The sequence below is a fragment of the Rhodnius prolixus genome, unplaced genomic scaffold (genome assembly GCF_049639745.1).
Source record: "Rhodnius prolixus isolate KJV_2025 unplaced genomic scaffold, Rpr scaffold_6, whole genome shotgun sequence".
Taxonomy (NCBI): Eukaryota; Metazoa; Arthropoda; class Insecta; order Hemiptera; family Reduviidae; genus Rhodnius; species Rhodnius prolixus.
The window spans coordinates 34,199,352-34,214,469 of record NW_027411634.1 but is presented as its reverse complement, the minus strand read 5'-3'; the positions used below and the strand labels follow the sequence as shown (position 1 = coordinate 34,214,469).

The 15,118-nt window shown below is 36.4% G+C and overlaps 1 protein-coding gene across 4 annotated transcripts in view; it reads left to right on the top strand.

The window, feature by feature from the left end:
• Nucleotides 1–15,118, top strand: part of LOC141460304 (uncharacterized) — a 762,362-nt gene that overhangs the window by 601,936 nt on the left and 145,308 nt on the right. For all 4 annotated transcript variants that reach the window (XM_074140196.1, XM_074140195.1, XM_074140193.1 and 1 more), the window contains one exon: nt 6,890–7,180. In XM_074140196.1, the coding sequence (XP_073996297.1) occupies nt 6,890–7,180 (291 nt within the window). The remainder of the gene's footprint in view (nt 1–6,889; nt 7,181–15,118) is intronic.

Genomic DNA, 15,118 nt, shown 5'->3' with positions numbered 1-15,118 from the left:
TTTGTTTATTGGACGGATAAGATTGGCTTTGAAAAGATGAAAAGGCACAATAGGATGAAAAAATTAATTAAAGTGAACTCTTCAGTCCATGAACAGACAAGACAGAAGACACACCAACCCTCTAATGATGTAAAACAGTATATTGTAAATTAGCCCCGAAGATGACCTAGTCCCTAGGTCGAAAGCTCTGCATAATAAAGAATTTATCATGACTGAAACTGGCATTAATTTTTCATCCTATTGAAACTATGAATCAGTCACCAAAAATAATGAACAGTAAAAAAAGGCACTCTAATTGGTTTTAGGTCGCGTTGGAAATTCTTAGATAAGTCCAATTTCATTGGACCGAAAAGATACATTCACATCTTAGGACTCATTCAGGATCATTGTATTTCAACATAGAATGGAATCGTTGGTAAAGAGTTTTGGTTACTTTAAAGAGACCTGATGATTGTTTTTGGCTTCGTTTTATCCGAGTAAAACACATGGCCACAGTAAGGCCCTAGTCTGAAAATGGTAAGACGGCATTGTAAGAGTTTTTTGAGTTGATAGTAGGATGGCATGATTGTAAAGTGGCTAATTTACTGTCTTCTGTAGAGACTTTACTAGCCTTTTTTCAGGCTACACCAAGTCAGTGGTGACAGTGCATTTTCTACTGACTATTTTTTCCGGAAGACACGGCGACGATGTTCGCGTCAGCTGTTCTGGTGGATATCCTTGCAGCTACGGCTCTATCAGGAGTGGCAGTTTAGTTAAAGGATGCGATAATATAGGTTATCCTCTGGCCTTTGCTGGCATACGTCATACGGTCAGGTGGCTTCACCGGTCACTGGTGAATCGGATTTGATGGCTTCATGCATTTCGTAATAGAAACAAGTCCAGGAAACGTCTTTTCAGCTAACAATTGCAGTTATTGTTAACAGTTAGTATTGTTAACAATACTGTTGTAAATTGCTCAAGACACATTTTGGGATTCAATAAATAAAAAAAAGAAGAGAAATAGGACATTTACAATTTATGTTATGCTACAAACAATTTATAAGTTAGTAAATCGGATAGATAGATTTCTTTGGACGGAAAATTGTTTGTCTATCTGTATGGAAGTGCTAGCAATCTTCTTCGCCATCAACCCGGACTATACCAACGGCTTCTTCGTCTCTGTTCTATGTGCTGACTATGTGTATAGTTTGCCTCAAGAGATTTCCTTTCTATAGTTGGAGGCGGTGGAATGTTACAGTGTATATGGGGTTTCTATCGTACACAAGAGGTTTGTCCTCTACAATGTGAGTGTGTGTATATCTAACATCTTCTGACTTCTCTTTAAGACTTTCCGTCAGTATGTACGCATGTAACTGAACTGAATACTAGTTTTGGCTTGTGGGGCGGTTTCTCTATCGCATACTAGATTTCTATGACAACTAGTTCCATGTCGCTCTCCTTCTTCTTGCTTATCCTCTTTGACTCTCAACTTTGCTTTACTATTATATTTATCTAGGGGAACTTCATTTAATCAACTAAATAATATGATCTTATATGAGATGTAAATTATCATTAGTACGTTTGAATTTGTTTTTGTGAAAATTTCGCTTATTTTAATTATTCTTAAAATATTTATTGTGAAAATTTAGTAAAAGTTTTTCTTTTTGTTAAGTTTCAATCCACTTTTGGTTCAGCATAGTTATCAATTTTGCTTTTCTCTCTGCGCCGGATCTATTGAGAATGTACCCACTTTCTTGCGGAAAAGGCAATAATAGTTTGATACAATTTTCACTCCAAGAATCGCGCTCTTCGCTTCTATCAATCCGGTGAAGTCTTAACAGTTGGACATCACCTATTAATGACATGCTCTAGAGCAGTGGTTCCCAATATATGGTACGCGTACCACTGGTGGTATACTAGTTGCTGGTTGGTGGTACGCGAAAAATAATCAATAATGGCGGACATAAAAAAAATTTCAAAAAAATTTAAGCATAGAAATATCATAGAAACGTCTTTTTCCTATAATACATAAAAATTTAATTTATAATATTATACAATAAAGTTGTTAATATGTACTGCAATAAGGTTAGTCTGTCTCAAGATATACGAGAAAATATTTAACACATTTTACAGGATTAAAATTGTCTTTCATGGAGTATTTTCCAATACCCGAAATCACAAATGATAGTTGTATTTCAAACTCCTTTATAGAAAATTTAGGAAAAGCTACATGATTATTGATAAGAGGTAAAGAAAATTTAATAGAATTATCATGTGACAGAACTTAAATGATATGTTAACTGTGTAAAAATCTGCTTAAAGAGACTGGATTGTAATGAGTAAGCTCCTATCCAAGCAACATTAAATTTAATTGGCACTTACAGGTAGTTGAATGCTTGAAAGAAATTAATTTAGAAGATATAATAATCCTAAGGAAGAACTTGGTTAATAATTTTGAAGAGAAAAATATGAATGCAATTTCTAATTATTTAAAAAAGTTTTAAAATCTAAGATCTTACAGTTTACAAAGTTTATAAAGTGAACATGAACTTGAACTCCTTTGTAACAGATACATTGTATCTCTATACAAATAAAGATAATAATAATAAAATAACACACTCGGGAATAACAAATTTCACGAAATACGATCATTTTTACGAAGTGGTACAATTTAGCATGATGTACTATCATGTGGTACGCGAGCCAAAAAAGGTTGGGAACCACTGCTCTAGAATAACCGTAGATGGTCTTTCGTGAACCCACTTGGTTGGGAATTGGGTTCATAGTAATATTTTGTAGTTATTTTATAGTTAGTTGATTTGTTTTTTAATTTACTATTTCTTATTTTAGACTGTTTCAGTCTTTTTTTCAAGTTTTAGTACTGAGGTCAAATTACTCATACAGGTTATCTTGGAAAGTTCTAGAATAAGAAGTGGGAACCGACGGTTAGGACTAACGAATCCCTGGAGCCAAATGACACTTCAATCAAACATCTTCCTATATGTTTCGAAAAAAAGTTCCCCATTCTTGGAATGTTTGCCTCAAATTAAGTGAATCATAACCAAACTCTGTTACCCTTGCAATGGGGAAAACGGTAGATCCTCCTGCACCATGGTAGCTAAACAGGTTCACTGGGATAAGTCACAATGTTTTTTAAAGTTCGCGTTAGAAGTCACGAAAAGTTACTATTTACACCTAAGTGGCATCCAGTGTCTCACGGAGTCCATTTTTCTGAGACTTGGGATCAGACTGACAAAGAGTACGATGGCTGTCTGGACTAAAGAGTAAATGTGTAAGTTTCAGTATTGTGTGTTATTCATGCGGTTAAGCTGGATGCTCACAGCGACGTCAAGGTATCCTAAGAAGACGTAATCAACTATCCTTATAAGCGACCACCAGGAATGTGATCCTTTCCCCTTCCAATATTAATTGACTTAAAATATTCCTGGATATTAATTGGGGCTAACAGTGCAGCAGCGCTGCTGGTGTCTATGTTGATAATTCAATCTACCTCAAACATTTATTCATTTTTTTTGGGGAGGGGGGCCTTTTTTTTAGGCATTGGCTTTCGCCATACAGCCAGCATCGTCTAGGTGCTTATCACTAGAATATCACTCACTCTCCATTCTTACTTATAAATACATTCGCTTCACACATTCATCCCTCTACTATATACAACTATTTACATAAACTACAACTAATGGATGGATCAGTACTCTATATTCCTGCCATCCTTATAGCTTAACCAAAATTAAAATCACCGTAATCCTTCTCTAATCATTTTCTTGCATTCATTCTAATCGGCTATAACTTTTAAATACATTCATATTTCATTGCTAGCTCTGCTACAGATTTAAGCACATACGAGGGTCGTTTGAAAAGTCTGTGCAAAGTCAGAGAGATAGCACCAATGGCGCGTATCGAGGTTATGTTTAGTTAGTAGCATCTCTTGGAAGAACACACACCAAGTTTCAGCCAGATCGATCTATTTCTTTGTGTTTGGCATTCGTTTAAATCGAGGAAGTCGAGTGATTTTCAAAAAATGGACGAAAAAGAATTTCGTGTGTTGAACACTACTTTATGAAAGGCAAAACGCCTCAGGAGACTAAAGAGAAGCTTGATAAACATTAATGTGACTCTGCACCTTCGATTAGAACAGTTTATAAGTGGTTTCAAAATTTTCGGAGTGGCCATATGGGCACAAGTGACGCTGAACGTTCTGGACGCCCTGTTGAGGTTACTACTCCAGAAATCATTGATAAAATCCATGATATGGTGATGGATGACAGAAGAGTGAAGGTGCGTGAGATTGCTAGTGCTGTGGGCATCTCGAATGAACGGGTACATAATATTTTGCATCAACATTTGGACATGGCAAAGCTATCCGCAAGATTGGTGCCGCGATTGCTCACGCTTGACCAAAAACGAAATCGAGTGAAGTGTTGCAAGGACGGTTTGCAGCTGTTCCAGAAGAATCCGCAGGACTTTAAGCGTCGTTTCGTCATTGTGGATGAAACATGGATACATCACTACACTCCTGAGACCAAAGAACAATCTAAACAATGGGTTACCAAGGGGGAATCTGCGCCAAAAAAGGCGAAGACCGTTCCTTCGGTCAGAAAGATTATGGCGACTGTCTTTTGGGATTCGCAAGGAATATTCCTCATCGACTATCTGTAAAAGGGTAAAACTATTACAGGTGCATATTATTCATCGTTATTGGACCGTTTGAAAACCGAGCTGCAAGAAAAACGCCCACGATTGGCCCACAAAAAAGTCCTTTTCCATCACGACAACGCACCAGCTCACACCTCAGCAGTTGTGGTCGCAAAATTAATGGAAATAGGGTTCCAACTCGTTTCACATCCCCCCTATTCTCCAGACTTGGCTCCCTCGGACTACTATTTGTTCCCCAATATGAAGAAATGGCTGGCGGGAAAAAGATTTTATTCAAACGAGGAGGTGATTGCAGAAACGAATGGCTATTTTTCAGACTTGGAGAAATCCTATTATTCGGAAGGGATCAACAAACTAGAGCAGCGTTGGACGAAGTGTATAAGCCTAAAAGGAGACTATGTTGAAAAATAAAAAAGGTTTACCCCAAAAAATTAAGTAGTTTTTATTTTTGCACGGACTTTTCAAACGACCCTCGTAGATGTTGCTGGAGAATATAATGTCTTCGTAGCGAAATGGTGCATCTAAATACCTGTATATGTCGTCAAACATTCGTTTGCTTTCTACCACATAACGTGGACATACTCATACTTTATGAAATATTTTAATTTGTAATATTAAACAAAATTTGAAGTTAACGCATTGGCATTCCGATCTTTTTCTCGTTTCAATGAAGTTATTTATCGTAAAAACTTAAAATTTTAACAAGCACTCAAAGAAAGTAAAAGATTAATTCAAACAATGTTGAAAAGAATTTAAAATATTAAGGACTTAGTAAAACCAAAAAAAAGAATGACATTAAAAAATGAACAAAAAACCTACGTGGACAATCGGTGAACTTTACCGATGCTGCTGGACGACCTTGCAAGTGGAACCTCTTCTATAGACTTGGGAATAAATAAAGAAATAAATAACAGCTGGCCTTTATTATATATTGTTCTATTTACCCTAATTTATAACATTAAAAATAAAGACAAAAAGTAGCTGTTTCGCTCTTTTTGGTATTATACTATGATCTTGATAATTTATTCTACTGTTCTTTGTGAATTATTGTTACAGAAAGAACAGTTTAAAAGTAAATATATACATAGTTTAAAAGTTAATCGAAACATTTAACAAAAAGACTTACGACAATTTATACTAGCGAAAAGCAAAATTTAAACATCTGTTAGATTAACAAAATCAATTACAACTTGAGAGACTCCGGGTTCAAACTAGTAGCTGGTTTGAACATTTCATCTTTAAGGAAGCTTCTTACAGCGGTGCTGTTTGTAACGGATGCTGGCAGTGCTCTGAAAAAATCTCTACTTTAAATGGTTCCATTATTTTCTGATTAAATATTGTAGAAACAGGAACTTGTATCAGTTTTATTTGAATTTTTCTTATCTAACGTTCCGTTTTAGTACGGTTCCCAAACTTTGTATGAAATTTGTTCGAATTTGAAGGATGTTATGATGGAAATGAGAGTGTACAAGAAGTCCTGAGATGGTTGCACATGTACTTGAAAGTAACATGCCTATGTCTTAGGACAGGGGCCAGTTCACTGTCCCTCAGAACGTTGGAGGGCCGGACTATAAATAAAAAAAAAAAACTATGAACACTGCACATATCTTATTTTAAAGTAAAAACACAAAAACGGGAACAAATAGAATATTTCAAATAAAGAACAAGTAAATTTAAATCAACAAACTGCCCAGTATTTCAATGGGAACTATGGACCTGCTTTTGGCTAATGAGATGGTCAATGTCCGGTTTAGTTTTGTCTTTCTTCCTACTTCTGCTGTTATTTCACACTGCTTCTGGAGCCGTGACGTGTGCGTCCCACGTCACCGGAAGTGGTACTGTACTCCAGTACTCTAGGAGCACAGGATGCGGATGTGCTCTTCTCACTAACCACCAATGAAAAAGGTACCTCTTCTGGAAGTGCGGCTAGGGATGGATAAATGTCCTTAGGGGGCCGCATGTGGCCCGGGGGCCGTAGTTTGGGGTCCCCTGTCTTAGATATCACTTCAGTTTGGCAAACAAGAGTTTAGTAGGATCTTGGGGAGCTATGACTTCATGCTTTCTCTAATAATGAAGTTGAATTACTCATTGAAGACAATGGGTCCACCAGAATTTTAAGGAATTTTGTTTAAATTTAAGATTTTATTAGTATGTATTTGCTCATTATGATTAATATTAAAACTTCAATGACTTCATTTTAAATATTTCTTTTTTCTTTTGCTTTTGTTGATAGGAAAGCTTCTTACTACCTGTGCCAAGTTTTGGCGGCAATATGGCGCGACCAGTTAGTCCGCTGGTTGAAGAAGCGGAAACCGAGGAAGGTGAAGGTAAAAGTACAGGCGGTGAACGAACCCCTCAGGGGCCACCAGCTCCTCAGACTACTACGGTGGCTAGAGCGCCTAGCTTGCTGAGAAAATGTTATCCATCTAGCACTCCGCAGGTGCCGTTCTTACCTTCTGGTCATCTGGAAGATTGTCTTCCACCTTGCTATCACGGGACCAAGGCCATGGCTAAGTTGGTGAAAGTAAGTCCAAAATTAGTCAGGATTTTTTTTGAAATTAGTACTAAACTAATAAAATCTAATTTGTTTTCAGTTTAGATCAGTTTAAATATGCAGTTTTATTTTCAAATATTTACTTTTTTATTTAATTTTTTTGGTATGCTCATTGTAGAGTGGCTATTATGTTAAGTGTTCATGTTCATTCGTTAGAGTTATACCAATTTTATTAACTATAACAAAACGTTCCACATTATGTAATTTGATTTTAAAATCTTAAATTTCTAGATTTTAAATTTATTTTAGCTACTGACATTTCTGAAGATTGGGCAGAACAATATTAGGTTATGGTCGAATTCTCTGCAACCCCCATAAGTGCGAAGAAATAATAGTTCCATTGTTCCCTTATTTCGTTGCCGTAGGTCCTTATTGCTGTATAAGGAGAACGCCTAATCTGGAGTGATTGTCGTGATCTGATATCTATCTTTTAATCCCTCTGTATCGTAACATGTGTTCACTTCTAGTCGCTTAAATCGAGAGTAAGGATTCCATTCTTTAATCGATTATATTTGATATAGGGTTTTGTTTTTTTTGGCTGTAAAGCATGTTTTGTGCAAACGGTAACATTGTCAAGGTTCACACACTCCTAATGCAATGTTGGTCCTGTTTTGTGAAAGTAAGGATAAAGAAAACGTAACTGAACATTTAATTGACAATCCTTTTCAATTTCGCGAACGGGCCGAATACAGATCAATAATCTAAAACTACTTGGGTAAGCAATTCGAAACTACTGTGCGAAAGTACTAAGTATTATACTTTTTCTTTTATAGTTTTATTTAGTTTAGTGCACTGACAATATTATGCAGTTGCTAGCTGAGTTTTTTCTCTTTTCACATTCGTAATCACTATTGCAGTTAGACAAGATGGTGAGATTTTTTTAAAGCATGAAATTTCTCTATATTTCTATCTTTTTTTTCTAAAAGAGTATGACTATTACATAATACTGCGTTGTCTTGAAGATGATAACAACTAGAAAAATAGGTGACATGTTCCTTATATTTACCTTCTTCCATAATAACTTAAGTAAAGCATGAAAATGTTTCAGTGTTCGCTTCATCTATCACTTTGCTCATACGTTTCACGCTTCTCCAGCTACCCTTGAAGCTACACCTTTCGTCTTACCTCTCTTGTCACACCCCCTTTCACCGGTTCATCTTACCATCATAACCCTTGAACATCGGCTATAAGCATTAAGGTGTGGCAGTAACCCAAGTGTTGGCAGTTTACTGTTCCACTTTACAGAGCAAAGTGTAACCAGTTCAGCGTTAACGTATACGATTTATGTACAGATGGCTGGCTTTAACCTCCGGGTAACCCTTTCCCTTACTGACGAAGGAATTAGGGTGTAGAATGTATTTAGTGTGCAATTATGTGCGAGAAATTTTAAATACACCATTGGCACTATGTAACGTTGTTAAAACGCAACATCCATATTATATTATAGATTATTTTAACAAGGTTGTCAGTTTGTGTACGTGTAATGAAGACCCATTGGTGCGAATATTGGGTTTTACTTGCTGCTGAGGGTCTGGGTTGAAGAGTTTAAGGCTTAAACGTTAAGAGAAGTGTGGACCCATGGTTGAATATGTGGTCAAATGAACGGGTGAGGTCACCAAGGCTTACGAGGTTGAAAGGGTTGTAGGAGATGTTAGCCAGTCACGCTGGATTAAGCTTACAAAGTATGCACGTTCATGCTTCTTGTGTTCGTAGCATGAAACAGCTTCTGCTCACCCCATAACTGGAAACTGACTAGTTTTCATGGGGTGACACGTTTAATCTTCTTTAATACAGTACTTAAATACGGTTTTTGTCTTTAGGAAATGGCAACATCAAAATTATAAACAATGAAAAGATGGTAGTATTATTTTGATTTATTTATATTCCAGAAAAAAAAATTAAGGACAATACAAGACCTGGATCTAACCAGGAAGTAGGGTGAAAATCGTTGAGAGCATTTTCAAAAAAAAGAAAATTAGAAAAGTAAAAAATTTATTTTGAAAAGTGGTACTTCAGTTGAGTGGTTTTGATCTCTAAGTTGCATAGTTTACCCTTTTCACAAAAAGAACAAGATCAGGACAACCTGGTGTTCAATTCAATGATCTATTGCTTCCTTCTTCTGACTAAGAGTACGCTATCTTGGGTTACATATGGGCTAACGACTAACTTGGAATCCTCCGGACTGAAAAGAATTGAGACTTACAAAAGATTAGGCATGCTATCGAGAGAAACGATCTAAACTCACCGTTACAAAACAAACTCACTTTATAGAACACTTTGCTGTAACCAAAGTGGATGGACTCATGGATTAGAGGAGTTACCCATGGGAAGGCTACCGCTATTATCTCTGCCTGACTTTGGACTACAAACTCGCCTTCTCTACACGCGTTTAGGAGAAAGTGAAGTCTGGTAAACTGGTCTAGAAGACTACTATTTCCGTTACTCTCACGAGACTCTATGGTGACTGTACAGAAGAAACTCCCTCCTCTACAAAGTGTGTATCAGGCCGATATACTCTATGCCTGCTCTGCCAGGAGTCTGCCGTAGTAACGTCAAAGATATTCTTGACAGACTTGCGGACTGACTCACCTCGACGTACTAGAATCGACTTATCTCCATGAGACTCCATGAAAAAGAAGTAAACATGCCCTTCATTAACTTTCTCCTTCAGCTGCAGGTTTTTCTATCCTTTTGCCCTGCATATTTTATCCTATTTCCCATCCTGTGCGTCCTCTATAATGTAAATTTACATTGATACTTCATCTTTGTAGAAGGAAGAAAGAATAATGCCAATTTCAGTTAGGATATTTATTTATTGTGCCAAGCTTTCGACCTAAGGACCTAGGTCATCTTCAGGGGGCTGAGGAACATATTTTACAGTAGAATAATTCTACAGCCTTGAAGAAGACCTAGTCCCTAAATTGAAAACTCAGTAAAATACGAAATAATGACATGAGTTGGTAATATTCATTCCTCCGTCTGAATTATGAATTAGTCCCCAAAAACAATGAACAATTCATCTTTGTAATTTGTGAGTGATCTGTATTTATCTAAAGTAAATCGGAAATATGATGATATTTGATTAAAAATTCAACTCTGAAGCCCCTAGAAACTAACCTTATTATTTTCAACTTCAATCTGCGAAAACGAATGAAGTAAATGATATTATAGACTTTTGACCCGGTTATTATTTCATTTAAGGTCTCTAGATAATACGGAAAGTTAACAAAAAGTTACAAGTAGCTGTTACTTTGTATATAGTGAATTTTTGCCACTTTATTAAATTATATTCAGTCCAACTGTTTACGCTCGTAGCGAGCAGTGCAAAGAGCTGTATTCTGATGTCTTTCATTCATGAATCGTCTCGTATTGTTTCATTCATATTAGCAAATGCTGTAGCGTCTGTCCAGTTTATGTGGGAAGTCTTTGCAGTTTTATATATTTATCAAATTTGATTTCAGTGGATACGAACGTTTCTTTTGGCAGTGTTTCCAGCTGTTGTAAAATATTTGAATGAAATTCAGTGAATATGTTCAGCAGAAATGGAAGCCTCCTATGTCGCGGCCAGAACAACGTTGTGGTCATGTTGTTTGCACAGTGTGGTTCATTGTTCCAAGAAACAGTAGTTCCTGAATGTTTAATAAGAAAGCTTATGGATCCAGTGTTTGTGCTGGGATTCGCCTGTGGGCTATTTCTCAATGTTTTCCAGCTAAATCCTAGATGTTATAATCTAGGATATTCGAAACCTAGTCAAGATCCAACTTCTCTGCATATGAATAATTTTAAAATTGCATTCGTATTCTGGCTCTGCTATGTGGCTCGTTAGTGAAAGAAAAATCAACTAGTTTGCTGCTGTTTCTATCACATTTTACCTTTGTTTTTGGAGTTCTTCAATAGGCGTTCGACGACCTAATCTGTATACTGTTTGTAAATCTACCGTATATTTCCTACCAAATGTTAAATAATATTTCTCACTTTTTCCTTGGTTTTTAATTTGTTTTTTTCCAAATTCGAGTGATCTAATATGTACTCGTATATTCTAGCTCTGCCATAAATATCGTTAGTGAAAGAAAAATCAACTAGTTTGCTGCTGTTTCTATCTAATTTCTTTCAAATTTTCCTTCGTTTTTGAAGTTGTTCTTCAATATGCAAACGACTTGATATGTATATTCTAGCATTGCTGTGTGTATTGATGCTGAGAGCCTAAGTATACTTATTTGCTATCGTATATTTTCCAATTTTTCCTTCTCTTTTAAAGATCTTCTTGTTTTTCAAAATTAGAACCACCTAATATGTATTTTCTAGCTTTGCAATAAGAGCCAAAAAATAAACAAATTTACTTGCCATTCTGTAAGCAAATTATTTAAGTCGCGATCTCTATACCATTTTTCATTGCTTCTGAACCCATTTTTTACTGCCCAGAAAACTCTATCAGTATTTTTTTTTAATTTATCCTTTTATTGTAATTTACACCTGTACCTACAGGGTACAATAAGTGAATGCGATAAATGTATAAATAAATAGCGTGTTAGACGTGAATGACGGTCATCCAGTGATGGCCACCATTAATCAACCCAGTTGGTCACGGGGCCAACGGCGCCTCAGCCGGTCTTCGAGGATTGGAGGGTAACGTAGTTGAAGACAAGTTTGCAGCTAAAGGGTTGGGATGAAGTGAGAGTTTTTGATGAAAATTTTTATATCGAATTTTGGAAGTTCGGAGATGAGTGGAATTTGGAGATCTGTATGAATTGTGTGGTTGCTAACATAGAATGGAGCGTCTACTATGCGGCGGAGTATTTTGGATTGGAGTGTTTGCACAGTCTATTGATGTTTGATTTTTTTTAACTGTTCCGTAAAGTTCGAGTCCGTAAGTCCCATATTGGTGTGAGAAGAGCCTGTACAGAGTCATCGTTTGTTTTGTAGTGAGAGTTTTGAGCGTTTGTCGAGCAGTCTGGCTAGAATTTTGTATCGTTTGTTTAGTTAGGTACGTTTAAGTCTCGTATGGGAGTTCCGGGTAAGTCTCTTGTCCTAGGTACATTCCAAGGTACCGCACATGGTCGGCTGGTGGGATAGGTGTATGATGTAAGGTGGTGGAGTTTGACGTTTGACTATCAGTATATATTCTTCATTTTAACAAATTTCATACGGGAAAACCTAAAACTTTAATCGACTTACAACACCATTCTCTCACTAGAACCTCTTGTGTCCTCGACTCAGTCGACTGTTAATTGGTTATCCACCACAGTTGTACTTGGTAAAAGTTTTATTCTGTATCTGCTTGGTATTTTTGATAACTGTAAGATGTACAGGTGTCGACCATCATTCTTCTTGTCTCCCTTCCATTTTCTCACTCTGTAGGAAAAAGTAAAATTGAAAACGAGAAGCAGTAAGAAAAAAAAAAAAAAAGTAAATATTGGATCGCTCCTGAGGTTTTCTCCTACCAGAAGCACGCTAAAGGAGGCTTGATAAATACATTCTCTAGCGATAGAAAGCTGGACTCAGTGTGCGAGCTCTGGCTGCCTCCACCTCCGGACACTTTCTACTCTTTGCCACCCCCATAGGTACGTACTCAGTGTGCCTGAGACAATATAACTATATTAACTCTTCTCGCATCTCCGCTGGCCTCCACTGCTACTCTTCTTGTCACACCATCATCCGACATCATTTTCCACCTCCTCTGTTATCTATATATAGATGTTCAACGCTAGTCATCTTTTCTCTACCCTTTATACCTACCTATATATAAACTTACCGTCTTCTCCCAAGCCAACTGGGTAGGCTACTAATATTCTCTTTTCACTTTAGAAACAATAATTCGATCTGTGTCTTTCACAAAATGCCCAAACACAAACTGAATCAGTGACGGACCAACGCTGATACTCCAGTATGTTGTGTACTTGTGCGCGTTTGAGGGCGTTTTTCCCGTTTCCAGAGCAACTCTACTCCATCTACAAGCAAATAGTTGAAAACCTCACTTGTAAAACTGTATATATTGCCTTGAAAGCAACAACCAACCCCCTCTTTGTATAATAAAGTTCTTACATTATTTTATCAGAACAAAATTACCAATATAGGGAGTGAGAGGAGGGGTAAACATCATTAAGCCCTTTTTAATAAAGAAAATTAATTAAGTTTTTGCCGCAATCGCTAAATAACACAGCCATTATAATACTGAATATAATGAAGCAAGTTCATATTTCAATCACTAGTTGAAAAATATATATATATATATATATTTTAAAGCTCTGTGCACTATTACTTTTGAGCACAATTTTATTTTTATTTTTTATTTTAAGTACGTCAACAACTAACCTCATCGGCGTCCGTAGCTTTTTCTAAAATTCCCTACCAATCTACGGTCAGAATTCTCTTCAAACATAAGAGGTTCCTAGGATCTGCCTCCCTTTTGTTAAGAATTTGTTGTTTTCCATTTTTGCATTAATTATACAATCAATCTTCTTATTAATTTTAAGATAAATTTCCCCCACTATAGACTTCAAAGAACAGAACTAAAGAGACGCTATCGACTACTTAAAAGACTCTTAGACGATAGATCAAAACTCTCTCTGGGCAACAAAAGACTTGATTTATACTTCTATTTTGAAACCCATCTGGGCGTATGGAATAGAGCTGTGGGGTTCAACCAAACGCTCCAATTTCCAAAGAATTCAGTCCCTTCAATTTAAAACACTTCGAACTATAGTAAACGCTCCATTTTATATCTCCCTACCTGGACTATACACACTGAACTTAACATTCCTTTTATCAACCCAAGTTGCTGAAAACAAGATACAGAAAACTCCACTTCAGCCTGCAATCTCATGTAAATCCTCTTGCTAAAAATCTTTCTTCTAGAACTTTTCCTGATAACCAGGACAAGACATCTTAAAAGACATTGGCCTGAGTGACTAACCATATAATGTTTTGGAGTGTTACCACTGCGGTAACTTCTCCACTCATTTTACTTCTACTGTTCACTATTATCATTGTTACTTATAGCGCTAACGTGCTGATTGTAGCACAATAATAAACGCAAAAATAATAAAAAGAAGATACATTTCTTACAGCAAGGGTTGAATCGATTTACAAAGTATCAACATTAATTACAAAAAAGACGAAATAATTATGAAAATAAACTAACCCCTTTTTTGTATGACATAGAAAAGTAAGCAAATAAATGGAGGTAAGAATATTTAGACACAATCACTTTACCTGAAAAACAGTGGGATAAAGTGATATAAAATATATCAAATAAAATTGCAGCTAACTTTACGTGAATAATTATATAAAATAAAGTGATATCCTAAGTTGTAGGTCTAAATGTTTGCAATTATAGATGTGATTCAAATAAAAGTTTTAAGCACGCTTCTAGGAGCTGTTTAAGAGAAAAAAACTGAAACATATACCAGGGTCGTTTGAAAAGTCCGTGCAAAAATAAAAACTACTTAATTTTTTGGGGTAAATCTTTTTTATTTTTCAACATAGTCTCCTTTTAGGCTTACACACTTCGTCCAACGCTGCTCTAGTTTGTTGATCCCTTCCGAATAATAGGATTTGTCCAAGTCTGAAAAATAGTCATTCGTTTATGCAATCACCTCCTCGTTTGAATAAAATCTTTTTCCCGCCAGCCATTTCTTCATATTGGGGAACAAATAGTAGTCCGAGGGAGCCAAGTCTGGAGAATAGGGGGGATGTGAAACGAGTTGGAACCCTATTTCCATTAATTTTGCGACCACAACTGCTGAGGTGTGAGCTGGTGCGTTGTCGTGATGGAAAAGGACTTTTTTGTGGGCCAATCGTGGGCGTTTTTCTTGCAGCTCGATTTTCAAACGGTCCAATAACGATGAATAATATGCACCTGTAATAGTTTTACCCTTTTCCAGATAGTCGATGAGGATTATTCCTTGC